At 42.0% G+C, this 14,472-nt stretch overlaps 1 protein-coding gene across 4 annotated transcripts in view; it reads right to left on the reverse strand.

Annotated features, from left to right (window-relative positions):
- Positions 1 to 14,472, reverse strand: part of fras1 (Fraser extracellular matrix complex subunit 1) — a 337,242-nt gene that overhangs the window by 170,791 nt on the left and 151,979 nt on the right. For all 4 annotated transcript variants that reach the window (XM_087849466.1, XM_087849465.1, XM_087849467.1 and 1 more), the window contains 4 exons: positions 6,447 to 6,590; positions 3,646 to 3,786; positions 2,725 to 2,865; positions 2,453 to 2,620 (listed from right to left, as the gene is read on the reverse strand). In XM_087849466.1, coding sequence (XP_087705592.1) covers positions 2,453 to 2,620; positions 2,725 to 2,865; positions 3,646 to 3,786; positions 6,447 to 6,590 — 594 coding nt within the window. The remainder of the gene's footprint in view (positions 1 to 2,452; positions 2,621 to 2,724; positions 2,866 to 3,645; positions 3,787 to 6,446; positions 6,591 to 14,472) is intronic.

Raw genomic sequence — 14,472 nt, forward strand, 5'->3', positions numbered from 1 at the left:
CAACAACGGTCGCCTCAAGATGCTTTATATTGTAAGCTAGACCCTACAATAATACATACAGAGAAAAACTCAACAATCATATGACCGCCTATGAGCAAGCACTTTGGCGACAGTGGGAAGGAAAAACTCCCTTTTAACAGGAAGAAACCTCCGGCAGAACCAGGCTCAGGGAGGGGCGGGGCCATCTGCTGCGACCGGTTGGGGTGAGAGAAGGAAGACAGGATAAAGACATGCTGTGGAAGAGAGACAGAGATTCATAACAAGTGTGATTCAGCAGAGATGTTTATTAACACATAGTGAGTGAGAAAGGTGACTGAAAAGGAAAAACTCAATGCATCATGGGAATCCCCCGGCAGCCTACATCTATTGCAGCATAACTAAGGGAGGATTCAGGGTCACCTGGTCCAGCCCTAACTATATGCTTTAGCAAAAAGGAAAGTTTTAAGCCTAATCTTAAAAGTAGAGATAGTGTCTGTCTCCTGAATCCAAACTGGAAGCTGGTTCCACAGAAGAGGGGCCTGAAAACTGAAGGCTCTCCCATTCTACTTTTAAATACTCTAGGAACAACAAGTAGGCCTGCAGTGCGAGAGCGAAGTGCTCTAAAGGGGAGATATGGTACTACAAGGTCATTAAGTATGGCTGAAAGGACATGTTATATGTCCCTATCTTTAGTTCTCAGGTTCCACACAGACATAGATTGTAGGAAAACCACCAACACCACGGCTGAATCCATGTATTCAAAATGCAGATTGGTTTAAAATCACAAAGGAGAACAACCTTTGCTTTTAAGGATCTGTTTCACTAGAAAGAGAGAGCATATTTCTCCTGTTTTGGCTTCCCTTCATTGGCTTCCTGTTAAATCCAGAATTGAATTCAAAATCCTGCTCCTCACATACAAGGTCGTAAATAATCAGGCCCCATCTTATCTTAATGATCTTGTTAGAGCACTATTAGAGCACTTCGCTCTCGCTCTGCAGGCCTACTTGTTGTTCCTAGAGTATTTAAAAGTAGAATGGGAGGCAGAGCCTTCAGTTTTCAGGATTTGGGAGACAGACACTATCTCTACTTTTAAGATTAGGCTTCAAACTTTCCTTTTTGCTAAAGCATATAGTTAGGGCTGGACCAGGTGACCCTGAATCCTCCCTTAGTTATGCTGCAATAGATGTAGGCTGCCGGGGGATTCCCATGATGCATTGAGTTTTTCCTTTCCAGTCACCTTTCTCACTCACTATGTATTAACAGACCTCTCTGCATTGAATCATATCTGTTATTAACCTCTGTCTCTCTTCCACAGCATGTCTTTATCCTGTCTTCCTTCTCTCACCCCAACCAATCACAGCAGATGGCCCCGCCCCTCCCTGAGCCTGGTTCTGCTGGAGGTTTCTTCCTGTTAAAAGGGAGTTTTTCCTTCCCACTGTCGCCAAAGTGCTGCTCATAGGGGGTCATATGATTGTTGGGTTTTTCTCTGTATCTATGAAGTGCCTTGAGGCGACTTTTGTTGTGATTTGGCGCTATATAAATAAAATTGAATTGAATTGAATTTACTACAAAGAAGTTCTTGGCATATCATGACGTATGTTTTCTCTGCAGCAACAAGAACACAAACAGAATTAAGCAATTGCCGTATATTTCTGAGAGTGGCAAGTACAACTTGTAGATGTGGGTCTGCAAATTGCTGCAAACAGCACCTACAGTCTACCAACGGGACCTTTAGAGTAAAGGAGGGAAAAGCCTTGCATCATGGAGGGCCTACCCTTCACACAGTAGGTGCAAATGCCAGATCGTGAATTTCAAACACAGACTCCTCAGTTCTGATGTCAGAAATGTATGAAGCCAGGATGTTTCCAGCGCTAACAAGCAGTTCAGTACACAGAATAAACAGAGCATAAATCCAGCTTTCAGGTTGTTTAATAAGTTAGAGCAAAAACTACAATTCATTCAATATTTAGGATTCAACTAAATAACATTTTCATGATTAATTACTCTGCTCATTACTTAAGTATGAAGCAACTAATTGTTTCTTTTATAATTTTATGTTTAATATCCAGTTTACTTGTCGCCCTAACTGTGACATTAAAAAGATGTCATATCCTGTGTTATAAAACAAATTGTTCAGTTAGAAAATCTGAATAGCTGCACATTAATATTCTGTCGATTCAGAGTAAATATTTCATTACTACTAATGCAAATGAGGGCACGCTTTGTTGTTAACAAGCCTTAAGCTTTGGCTTTGATTCGTGGATTTTACAATTTGTTGTTTTTGGCTTTCACCGGGCTTAAACGTAGTTAGTGCTAATGACTATTTGATCTGTTTTAAAAGTCAAAGTGAGCGATGGCTGGCGTGTTAATTAGCGACCATGACCCACAGCAGCAGAAATATCCTTTCTGGCCTCGCAGGTACCGCCTCTCCTGAATTATAGAGGAAGCTAAATAAAACATTAAATACACTCACCTCTGCATGTCTGCATGTCATCCAGGAAGCTGCGCGTGGGACACCCGGCTGTGCAGACGCTGTGCTGAAGGTGACTCGATTGCGGAAGAAGAGCTTCCTCCGGTTTGAGGCAGCGGAGGCAGTCTGAGGCCAGGGGTCCCACACAAGAACGGCAGGAGGGGTGACAGTCTGGGCGCGAGGACAGACAACATCACAGAGAGGCAGTTACACTCTGGGGACAAGGAAGAAAAGTTTTTTAACAGGATACTTTATTAATGTATTTGGACTCTCACTGTGGCAGGTGTAGTCCTGAGCATACAGCCCCTCCCCACAGGCCTCCACACACTGGCCCTGGTGGAGAAGCAGTCCGCCTGGACACAAGGTGCACTGGGATACCGAGGGACCCCAGCAGGAGGCACAGGAGCTGTGGCAGGCTGGGGACACAAAGAAAATAAGCATTTAATATAGAAGAGCTTTAGTTTGATACACAGAACTACCCATGAAACAGGAAGTAAAACTTAGTAAGCTCAGTAGAACCTGACGCTTTAATTATTAGGAAAGATTTATGTATGAATTTAAGGGTTTGACCCTTAAATAAAATGGCACAAACTGTGTAGGTTACAGCAGCGGTCCCCAACCCCCGGGCCTCGGACCAGTACCGGGCCACGAGAGTTGAGGCTCAGGTGTGAAATGTGTTGTTTTCAGGGTTTTTATCGGTTTTCAGCGTTATTTTGTTATCATTTTTATCGTTAACTCGGTTTTCCTGGGTCTTTTCATGTGTGTTATGAATAAATCTTCTTTTTTTCGGTACTGGTACTAGTTTTATTTTGTTGTATTTATCCGCGACACCTTAAAGACTGGTCCGTGAAAATAATGTCGGGCATAAACCGGTCCGTGGCGCAAAAAAGGTTGGAGACCGCTGGGTTACAGGATTCATTTTAGAAGTTTTCTTCTCTAATTAAAGTAATGAGAAGCTTTTAATAGGACTGAAGTCTCAGTTTGGACAGATGGCCTCACGTTTGACCCTGAATACTTTTGTAAACAGAGGAGCTCATGGTGGACTAAAAAATTGCAAGGTGCCAGGTAACATAGCTGCACAACAAGCTCTTAATTGTAGGTATGAGGTGTTTGCATGTATATGCTATTACTTGACAAACATGCTGTGCATGATGTGCAAACATCTCCACTTTGTCATTTTCAGAGCAAACACTTACCTCTGCATCTGCTTTGGCTGTCCAGGTAATGCTGAGCTGGACACTGGCTGAGACATTTCCCATGATGCAAAGCGGTCCCTGGTGGGCAGCTCATACATTTGGGGTTGTCGGGAAAACAGGAGGCACAGGACGAATCACAGGCTGTGAAGCGCAGCGTGTAAACGTTAATGGCTTTTTTGTTGGCATGACAAAATGCACTGAGGTCAATTTAAAAATGGCTGAATTATCTACAAGCAAGAGGAAAGTCTCCTAAACAAACAGTCCTTCAAATACAATCAAAAGTCACTTAGGCAAGACCAACTTTTAATGACAGAAACTGGAAAGCAGATGGCTGAAAAGACGAACAAAAGAGGTAAAAGGCAACAAATAATCTAAAAAAAATCCAACAATGGATCAAATCTTCCCTCTCAGGCACCTGAGGTATCTTAGCATAACATGCACACATGCGCTAAACCGTTCCCTCAGCAGGTGGTTTTGCTGCAGCATACTTGAGAGATGAAAAAAAGAAAATCTTTCACTTCTAAAGTCCCAAGAAGCCCCGCGGAGGAGAAGCCCTTCAGCTCTCTCAGGATGGTGACATTTTAAACCAGGCCTCAAAGCGCTGGCTGGCAAGTTCAAATGGATTTGACCTTTTTCTAGAAAGTTCCATATGTTTTTTGACATTTTCTGAAAGAGGGCTCCTCACTGAGCGCTTCAAAACTTTCCTGTGAGCAACAGCAGAAGAAAAGCCCACCCCACCATCCCGGCTCCTCTGGGTCTCTTTAACCAGAAAGAGCTTGGTTAAGTTCACCGTCGCCCTGAGGGGGGACTATTCTTACTCTCCCTCATCTTACCACTCAGAAATAGAAAGCATCCATATTCATATGGGATCTATTTATTTCAGAAGCCTCAGACTCCTCATTAGTGCGAGAGAGAATCGCTAATTATTGTATTTTTTTAAATTGTTTGTTTGCTACTGCTGACTTATCATTTTGGCATCATGCCGAGTGGATGCTGCAGGAAGCTCCGCGGGGGGAAAGAAACCCAAATAAATCTTCACCTTCAGTTCACTGCTAACAATAAACGTTCCATCGTCTCAGATAGTGTTTACTGTTTACTGCATCGGGCAACGGCACTTCATGTGACACCTGATCCACCTGTGGGAATGTCAGCTTTCACTCGCCGGTGAAGTCGCACAGCAAACACCTCACAGAGAAATGTATGGTTTCTTTTCCCCTTTAAACTTTTCTGTACATTTTTATTATTAAATTGAAAAAACAAACAAACTGCAAGTTATTTAAATGTATCTGGCAACTTCAAACTGGGAGTTGCCAGTTTGGATTCAAACCCAGAACCCTCGGGCACCTGGTTTCCCCAGAATCCATTCTTACAGACGCTTTGTGGTTTTAGGACTAAAATAGTAAAAATGATATTATTTTTCCCCCAGAGGACAAATTACATTTAAAAGCATACGTGTTACCTGCAATTTGAAGCGCTTTATGTACAAAGAGTCTAACTGCTGCATTCAAGAGAACAGAAAATGGATTAAAACGCCTCTACAGAAGAACCACGGTGTCTGAGTCATTATTATAAAGAAATACAAAACGTTTATATCTTGTTTTCATGTCTTCACTTCATTTTAGTTCTCCCAAAAGGTTTTTGCTTCATTTCCTTGAAACTGTTCAAAGAAAATCTTTGAAAAGGGAAAATCACAGACTGTCACAAAATCTGAAGGCTAAAATGAAACTGGCATTTAGTACAAAAAGAAAAACAACAGTGAATCTATTCATGTTATAATGTGAAAACTTTACTGTTCTAACAATAACTTTTTCATATAAAAAAAATATGAAAAAGATAATGTCATGTTATTACAATATACGTAACTATCACGTTATCACACGTTATGCCTCAATCCAAGCATAAAATAGAACTTAACTGGATCCGATAAACGAGCCATTTTCTCCAACTATGTTTTAAGGCAAACAAATATATAATGTTCGAAAAATAAAAGATGTGTTTTAACATTAAAACTTTATTTTTCAAACAATATAATTATCTTGTTCGTACAAAATAACATTTATATTGTAAGAAAGGTTTTTTGTTATAACGTGATAGTTATGTATATTGTAATAACGTGATGTTATGTTGTTCAAACATGAAAAGTATATTGTTAGAACAATAAAGTTTTCACGTTATAGATATATGTGTATATATATCAGATATTTATATGATATAACCCTCATTTCCTTTTGCCTGGCTGGCAGTTCTACGCTTCCATACGCTCGACCTGTAGAGGATAAAATCATTGTATTTTAAACACATTGATTCCAACTAAAACATTTTGGTTGGGTTTAATTAACAGAGGGAGGCAAATCAGAGAGTGTAGCTTCCTGAGACGGCTCATAGTGCTGTTTATCCATCTAGAATGTTTGGTAGCAGTTGGCCGGATAAGTTAATAAACTCTTAATATAATAACAATTTTGTGGCCATTTACTGTCATGACATTCGAGGGAAAGTGGACACATCTACAGCTGACAACTTCAAAACTGGCCAACTCGCAGCAAACGAAACTAAATGTGCACAAATCATCACAAGCCAGAGGTAAACTGATTCCTTAAAGAAGATATATTTGGGCTTTCTGGATGGTGATGTACTCAAACCATCCGTGCATATATATACACCTAATGTTTTGTGTTGGATCAGTGGAGTTGCACTACTTTTAGTAAAGACGTCAGCAGAAGTGCTATTTCTACTAAACCAGCCAAAACTGAAACTCAGCTAAATGTCTTCAGTGCTGCAGTGTGGATATGTGTCAGCTTTACCGTGGCAGACGCCTTCTCGACTGTAGAAACCTGTGCCACAGTCAAGGACGCACGCCCCGTCTTTCAGCAAGGCGGCCGGGTCTGAGCACGACGCGCACTCCTGCTGACTCGGCCCACGGCACTCCGAGCATGACTCGTGACAGTCTGAAAAATAAGAAAACAGAAAATAGATTCTTTGCTTTCAGTCCTGAAGCACTACGAGGTCTGATTTTTTGCCCCGTTCCTGAACAGAAACACACACAGTACAGCACAATAGGTGGAACTAGGTCGAAATGGATAAATGTGACTATAACAGAGAACCTGAATCATGCCAAACGGAGAAGAAACAATCTGAATTATGCAAATCCTGCAAGCACAGTTTGCCAAAGTTCTGCGATATACTGCATGCGATTTGTAGTAAACAGTATAAATAATTCAGAAACACTGATCCTTTACAATAACAGTTCGCAGTTCGTGCATTAACAAAATATTCAAGGTTGTAAAAACAACAAAGAAAATAAGTGAGATGATCAGGGTCGTTCAACAAGTATCCACAGGATCTAATAAAGCTTGTTTGCGTGTGCGACTGTGTGTGTCTGCATAGTTGGCATTATCAGTGGTGCTCTATTAGCTGCTGTTAAAAAAAGCACTAACAAGCCTCACAACAGTGCCGACAAACAGAGTGGGAGGCTAACGGGGCGAGCTGTGTGGGAAGACCATGTAGAGAGTTTATGCGTGTGACTGAGGGAGACACACATGTACGCACGCACGTACGTACGGGCTAAAAGTACCTTTGAGATGAAATGCGGGAGATGATTGTGCGCCTTTGCATACACCTGCACTTTTATCTCTGTGTGTGTCCCTTCGCGTGTGCCCAAACAGAAGCAGCAAAAAACCCATCTCAGCACTAACTGCTATGATTACCTGTGATTTCCCAGCGGCACACAGAATGAAGCCAGATGCAGCAAGTGCTACAAAGTAAAACTGACAGAAACCAGACAAAAACAAACCTACAAAAAAAAATGCAGAAGGAATGTGAAAACTACACTTTCAGGTTTCTTCTAGTTTCTTCTGAGTCACCTTCACATATCATTCATGAAAATCTGCAATCTTTATATGAAAGCTTTTCTGTTCGTCATCCTCATCGTGATCTGGGAAACATTGTAACCTCAGTGTAGTTCAGGTTTTGTCCAACTTTCCCTCAAGTTGTGTTCACTTTGCAAAGAATCCTGAAACCTGTGGAAGTACCTCCAAAGTCCATGAATCCTTCCTACAAAGGATTTCCCTCTGGGTGCCATCTTTACACTCATACTGGATCAACGTACTCTGATATGGGTGGAAGCTGACGCTGGCTTATAAGATAGTGAATCAAAGAAATTTCTTTTATAAGGAAAAACGGCAGAGTGGTGCAGTGGTTCTGACTGCTGCTCCACAGTATGAAGGTTCTGGGCCTGTCAGTGTGGTGGTTACATGTTCTCCTTGGGTTTTCTCCAGGTACTTCCTCCATCAGTCTAAAACAGGGGTGTCAAACTCAAATACACAGTGGGCCAAAATTCAAAACTGGAACAAAGTTGCAGGCTAACATTAATATTTATTGAAATATATTTATTCCTCTAGATATAAGAATGAATCTTTTCTTATGGACTCAAACAAGTTTTGCTGAAAAACTGAATATGGAACAAGCAAAGCTTAATACTAAACAATATATATATTAGCTGTATAATACCAGTAGGCCAGCTCTAATAGTAATTTGGTATGGCTTCGCGGGCCAAATGTAATTAGGCTGCGGGCCAAATTTGGCTCGCGGGCCAGAGTTTGACACCTATGGTCTAAAACATGCATGTGAGACTTGCTGAAGTGAATGGTCTGTCTCTAACAGACTTATCCTGGGTTCACCCCACTTCCCACTCAGTGACAGCTGAGAAAGTGGTTAACAGAAAGGATGAGGAACCCCAGCAGCATATCTGTATATTAGGATTCTTACAGGAACTCGGAGCGTAATGCACCGGGATCAGAAATACTCTCTAAAGCCTTTTGACTTTTTTAAGTAAAGCTGTGCAGGATCTCATTTTTCCGAGGACTAGATCTCATTTTCTGCCTTTTCTGTTGCCCGTTCTCAGCTTGTCAAATGTAAGCACCTAGCTGGATTTCATTTTAAAGCACTCTGAACCTTGGAAATATAGATTAGTCCACTACACCCAATTATAGGACGCAGACAGCCCAGACCAAAGGAGTCACGGTGAAGCTTGTCACAAACACTGAGAATCATCTTTTACTCCACACCACAATGTTTCAGTAAACCCAGCCATATTGTTTTTTTGGCTTCAGCCTAATCAGACACAGAAAGATCAGAAACCCAAGTCTCTCTCTCACACACAAAGGGAACAGCACCAATACACCTGCTACAAGGCTCAGGTAAAGGACCTACACACAGGACAAAGGAGAACGATAAAAAGCAATTTTTGATACTAAGCTGATACACGGTCCCAACAAAGCCTGACAGACAAAAGCAAAAACACTAGAAAGCTGTGAGGCTTACAAAAGAATCGAGGCAGGGATGTAGCAGAACACAGTGTGAGGAGCACAAGCAACAAATGGACAAAACACAAGGAGAAAGTCGTGTAAGTTCTAATACGATAGCACTTTACACATGCTTAACAGCTTCATTTATTATTTACTGAATGTCCCTTTGTGAAAGGTCAAAGGTTAAAAGTGAAAGAGTAGATCTAAAAAATTTAAAGTTGAGAAATAAACCACGGCTGGGGATTAACGAGGCACGAGAAGTGAGACAAAACTGATCAAGACAAGTGAACATCACGCCGAGGAAAGTGTAATTAATTTAATCAGTGTCACTGAAAACCGCTGATAAAAATCTGAGTGAATTAATGGGAGATGCCAGAAGCTGTGTTATTGCAAAAGTTGTTGGAAAGCAGTGTGAGATAAATCTCCGGCTCCCTCGCGCCTGTTGATACAGATTTCCTCAGGTAACCGCATTCGTATCTTTTAATAACTTTCTCTGCATCCTCCTCTTTATCATCTGCACATATTCCCCACCAGGATCACTGTAAACTTTTTATATTTAATCAAAACATCCTGCGCGCGCGCACACACACATAATTTCCTATGACGGATACCTTCCATCCAGATTTGATAAAATAAGGAATATTTAATGTAGATTTGATTTGCCTTAAATACTTCACATTTGCTTAATTTCTTTTACCCAATTCGCTCGCACTGTCTCATCTTTTTTTTTTATCTTTTCAAATTAAGAGTAAAAACTGAGATTTTCTCAGCTGGGTTAAAAGTTCATGGATAACTTTTGATCATTTCATCATGAGATTAAAATCACTGCAGGCCCACGGGTTAAAGGACCATGCCAGGGTTTGTGTATTGTAAAGCCTGTTTACTATAAATCCAGGACACACAGGTTTTAACTTATATCAGGATGGGAGAGAAAATTAAGCTGGATATATATACATATGCTGGTCTAAGCAGTTCAGAGGTCCAAAAAAGACACGAAATCTGGTGAGCAGCAGTTCTCTGAGCAACGATGCCTTGCTGATGTCAGAGGTCAGAAGAGAATGGCCAGACCTCTTTGAGCTGATAAGGAGGCTACAGTAACTCAAATAGTCATCATTACAACCAAGCTCTGCAGAGGAGCACCCCTGAATCCAAAACAACAGCAGCAGAAGACCACACCAGGTGCCACTGCTGTTACAACTAGACTGGAAAACACTGCCTGATCTGATGAGTCTTGATTTATGGAATCAGATGGCAGGAACAGTTTGGCAAACTACCAACCGAGCATCATTTAAACACTACAGCTTTATGTGAAGATACACACAGTGTTCATCTTCTGGTGGCTGCTTCTAGCAGGATATGTCACCATGTCTCACCATGTTTCCTGAACATGACAGTAGCCGAGTGTATTTTTGTCTTTTTATGTTGACATGCAGACGCAGTTATCCGATGGAAGCTCCAGCTTCAAAAACTTGAGAACAAGCTGATGGAAACTCCTGCTGGTGGATGATGCCCTGAGATGTCGGTGCGTTGGTGGTTCTTGGTGTCTGGACGCTCAGGTATGTACCGGCTCACTCCCGGTGGCTGTTTGGCGGGGCCTGGCTCCCGTGGCTCGGTCAGGCCCATTTCGGGGGGTGGGAGGGCCCTCGGGCCTCTGGGCCTGGGGCTTTGTCCACTCTGGCACAGCTGGCACATTACTCCAGCCCCCTCTGGCTTCTGCTCTGTGGCTGCTGGGTGAGCCCTCGTCTGGGGCTCTCCTCAGCTCCTCCCAGGAGGATGGCACGGTTGCCCCTCCGTTGGTCCTCCTTGGGCTCTGGGTCTGGAGCCTGGATCTCCTCCATACCTGCTTCATGCCTTGGGGGACGGGGCTATGGCTCCCCACACCCTCTAGCAGATGGTTACATGGAGAAACCTTTTGAATACAAGTGCGCCAGTCCACACAGGTGTACACAAACTACACCTTTCTTGGCTGCTACCTCAAAGCACATTGTGCGCTGTCGATCTTGCGTGATTTTTCTAATGGCTAAAGAACCAAATGGGACAAAAAAAAAACCTACATTAAATTTCTTGCTCAACCAATATCTGCAGTCTCCTGATGAACCTGAATGCACCAAAGGTTTTCTGAACAGTTCTGTGCAGCTTCAGCACATCTTAAAAAAACCTAATTTAAAGACAGATACAGCAAATGTTCTCTGTGATTGATTACCTTTTACAGGCAACGTTTCAAGTCCTGCCAAGTACATCTCCATATTGCACAGGCATGCATGCAAACTAGCTGCTGCCACAAAGGCAGAAAATCGATCTAAACTTTTGTGTTAAGTTTTGATGTACGGACGTCTGTATCGTATAAAACCAAACTTGATTTCCTTTGAGTTACAGCGAGGTTTACCTGAATGAGAAAAAGCCAAATTCAGAGGACATGTAAGGTTACAGAAGAGGAAAGTTTTTGCTCCACTGTGTGTGTGAAGAGTAAAAGCCAAACCTCTGAAGTGACTGACAGACTGACAGGTTCCCATCTGACTTTTAATTTTTTATGCTTCTCAACTCTTCCTATTTCCTTCCACCTCTCAGATTTTGAAGTTGTGTCCCTATTTCTCCCCCTCTCACTCTCCCCCATAATACTCTCATTTCTCTGTCCGAGGCTTCTTCTTGCCTCAGCCCACTGCCCTCTCTACAGATTCACACTGGATTTTTGGTCATCTTTCTCTCTGTGTTCAAGTCTGAGTTTTTCTCCCAGCAGCTTTTTTTTCCTTAGTTCACATATACGTTCAATTTCCATGCCCCTCTCTGCGTGTGGCTGTTCATTTCATTGTGCTAAAGGTCCAGAGAGGCTCCATAATAGCCTTAGCCCAAAATAAGATGATATGCTTGTTTCACCTATGCATGACTGATCCTCCGTGGTGAAATGAAATCATTTATAAAAACAATCTTTTGCTGAATTATGGACCATTGCCCATTTCAGCATCAGATACTCTGCAGCTGTAGTCTTGCAGATGAAGCAAAAAGACATTGAGAAGCACTCTGTACATGATGGGATTCTTACGTTTATATTACTGGGTCACTTCACACACGCGCTCATACACGCTGCATCCAAAAATGGTTGGAGCCAACAAGGGGATTACACGTCCTTTACCTTGCCCCTCGCAGGAAAGCAATTTATTTTTCTGTGCCGCCTGGAGCGTAAAGTTATCAGCAAATGTAATCCTAGCAGGCCAGTTGCCAAAAAGCCCCTCTAAAGCCTACTCTGCATAAACCAGGCGAGGTTGAGATGAATGCACAGTCACACAGTGCACTGGATAATCTTCGCTCTCTGTCCTTCTGGGACGGGTGGGGATGCACAATTACTGTGCTGCTGTTGCCGTGGCTCACACCAACCCCGTCCAAACCTCGAGTGATAAAACGAGATGGCATGAGAGAATCGGCAATTAAGCTAAGCGTGGAGAAAGCAGCTTTGCGATGGAGAGCAAATAATACAAAAAACAGGAGCTTTTATTTGAAAGACCAGCCTGTTCTCAATTCCAGGGTGTCAAATATTTCCATTTTTGGCAAAGCTGCTCTAAAAATACACAAAAGGTGGCCTTTAAAGTCAGTGATACACTGGGTTTATATCGATGATGAGATGGGTGCAGGTATGCACTGGAGAGAAGAGGAATGAAGCGAGATGAGAAACATGGGTGAAGGCAATGAGAGGTTGGAGTTTAAATACCTGGGTGGTGGAGTGGGTGGAGACCAGCACCAAGAGTGAAAGGGAAGGTTTTCAAGATGGCAGTGAGACCTGCTGGGTGTGGTTTGGAGACTGTGGCACTAACAAAGACATCGGAAGCCAAGCTGAAGGTGGAGGAGATGAAGATGCTGAGAGTTTCATTGGCATAGAAATGCACAGCTCAGGCTGAGATGGTTTGGACATGTGCAGGAATACATGAGATGGAGGTAAAGGGAGCAGCCAGAAGAAAATTCTACTGTGAAATTCTTTTCCAAGTCTACATGGAAATTTTAATTTTAATGAAGTACCTCGTGGCGTCCATATTTCACTTCTAAGGAGTCATTTTTAGCTCTATTTTTTCTCCTGGTGGAAGCAAAGGTTCAAATCAGCCCAGCAAGAAGACAGGAGGAAAATCAGGTTTCTCACTATGGCTCCACATGAAAAAGCTTTTATACCTCTATGTGAAGGTCGTTTTGGACAACAGCAGAAGGGAGGCTGTGAAACTGTAGTGTTTCTATAGCCGCCTCACTTTCTGACTGCCACATCCACAAAGTCAAAGTCGGTTAAAAATGCTGTGTGAGTGCTACTAATGAGCGATAGAGTCATGCAGGTACTGAAAGCAACGCCACGTAAACCTACTCAGAAAGAGAATCGCTGCATAAAATGTTGGAAGATTATGCAGAAAAAATAACAACCAAGTCATGTATTTACAAAAATGTACCAGAATCTATCAGAGTCAGCTTTACTGACCAAGTCCGTGCACACGTAGGAGGAACTGACAAGACGGACAAAAGCAACATGACACAGACAATAACAGCACATGTAGCATATTTATATTTATATGTGCAATGAAGAAGTCTGCTTATTTTGGCGTGCAGGGAGGAGTAGGAACAGGTTGTCCGATCGGTCTGCAGTGACACGAATCTCAAGAAAACTGTCAGTGTAAGAATGAAAAACAAAAGGTCGTTTAAATTGGTTTACCAGCATTAAAACTTCAGCAAGGTTATAAAAAAAGGTTGTTTTCCAAAAAAAATGATGAACTATTAAAAAAACAATTAAAGAAACCACAGCAATGCACGTCTTCACACTGCAATAGAAATTTGATTAAACTATCATGTTGCTATAGAGACACACCAGCATTATTCATGCTTCATATGTGAAGTACTTGGTTATTTTTAGGCACTAAAAGCTCGTGTTTACATATGAGGTACTGCCTACATCGACCTTTAAGATTCAGACCTTTAATCATTAATTTGATGAATGATTTTGTGAAATGCTCAGAAGTTGAGCCCTAAATGCCAAATGAATGGAGTCCGTCTAGTTCAGGGGTCGGCAACCTGCGTCTCTTTAGTCCTTATAGTGCAGCTCCGTGTGGTTTGGGAAAATAAATTTGAAGTATTTAGCTGACGTATATTTTATTTATGTTAGTTCTTTTTTAACTTGTAGTTCTAAATTGGAAGATTATTGTGATATTGAAATATAAAAATAAAATTATATTCTATTATTTTTTCATCGCTCAAAATAAGCGCCACACTCGCAGAAGCCGCTATACCCGCCGAAACGCGGTCAGCAGCTATTCTCCACCGTGAATGAATATGTTAAAACAAACACCGCTCACACCTCACAGATGACAGCTTACAGTCCTGCGTAAAGATAAAAGTGACTTCGTACAGCCCCGATCTGCAGACGCTGTGCGCAGAGGTTCAGGAGCAGAAGTCCCATTATAAACATATCACGGCAGACCCGACGATGTTTGCATGAACAAGCTTTTCAGCATCTCTTTATTGACCACTTTTCACTTTTTTCCTTTTGTTATATTTCTTT

Source organism: Neolamprologus brichardi, chromosome 12 (assembly GCF_056152115.1).
Source record: "Neolamprologus brichardi isolate AB-2024 chromosome 12, ASM5615211v1, whole genome shotgun sequence".
NCBI classification, from domain to species: domain Eukaryota; kingdom Metazoa; phylum Chordata; class Actinopteri; order Cichliformes; family Cichlidae; genus Neolamprologus; species Neolamprologus brichardi.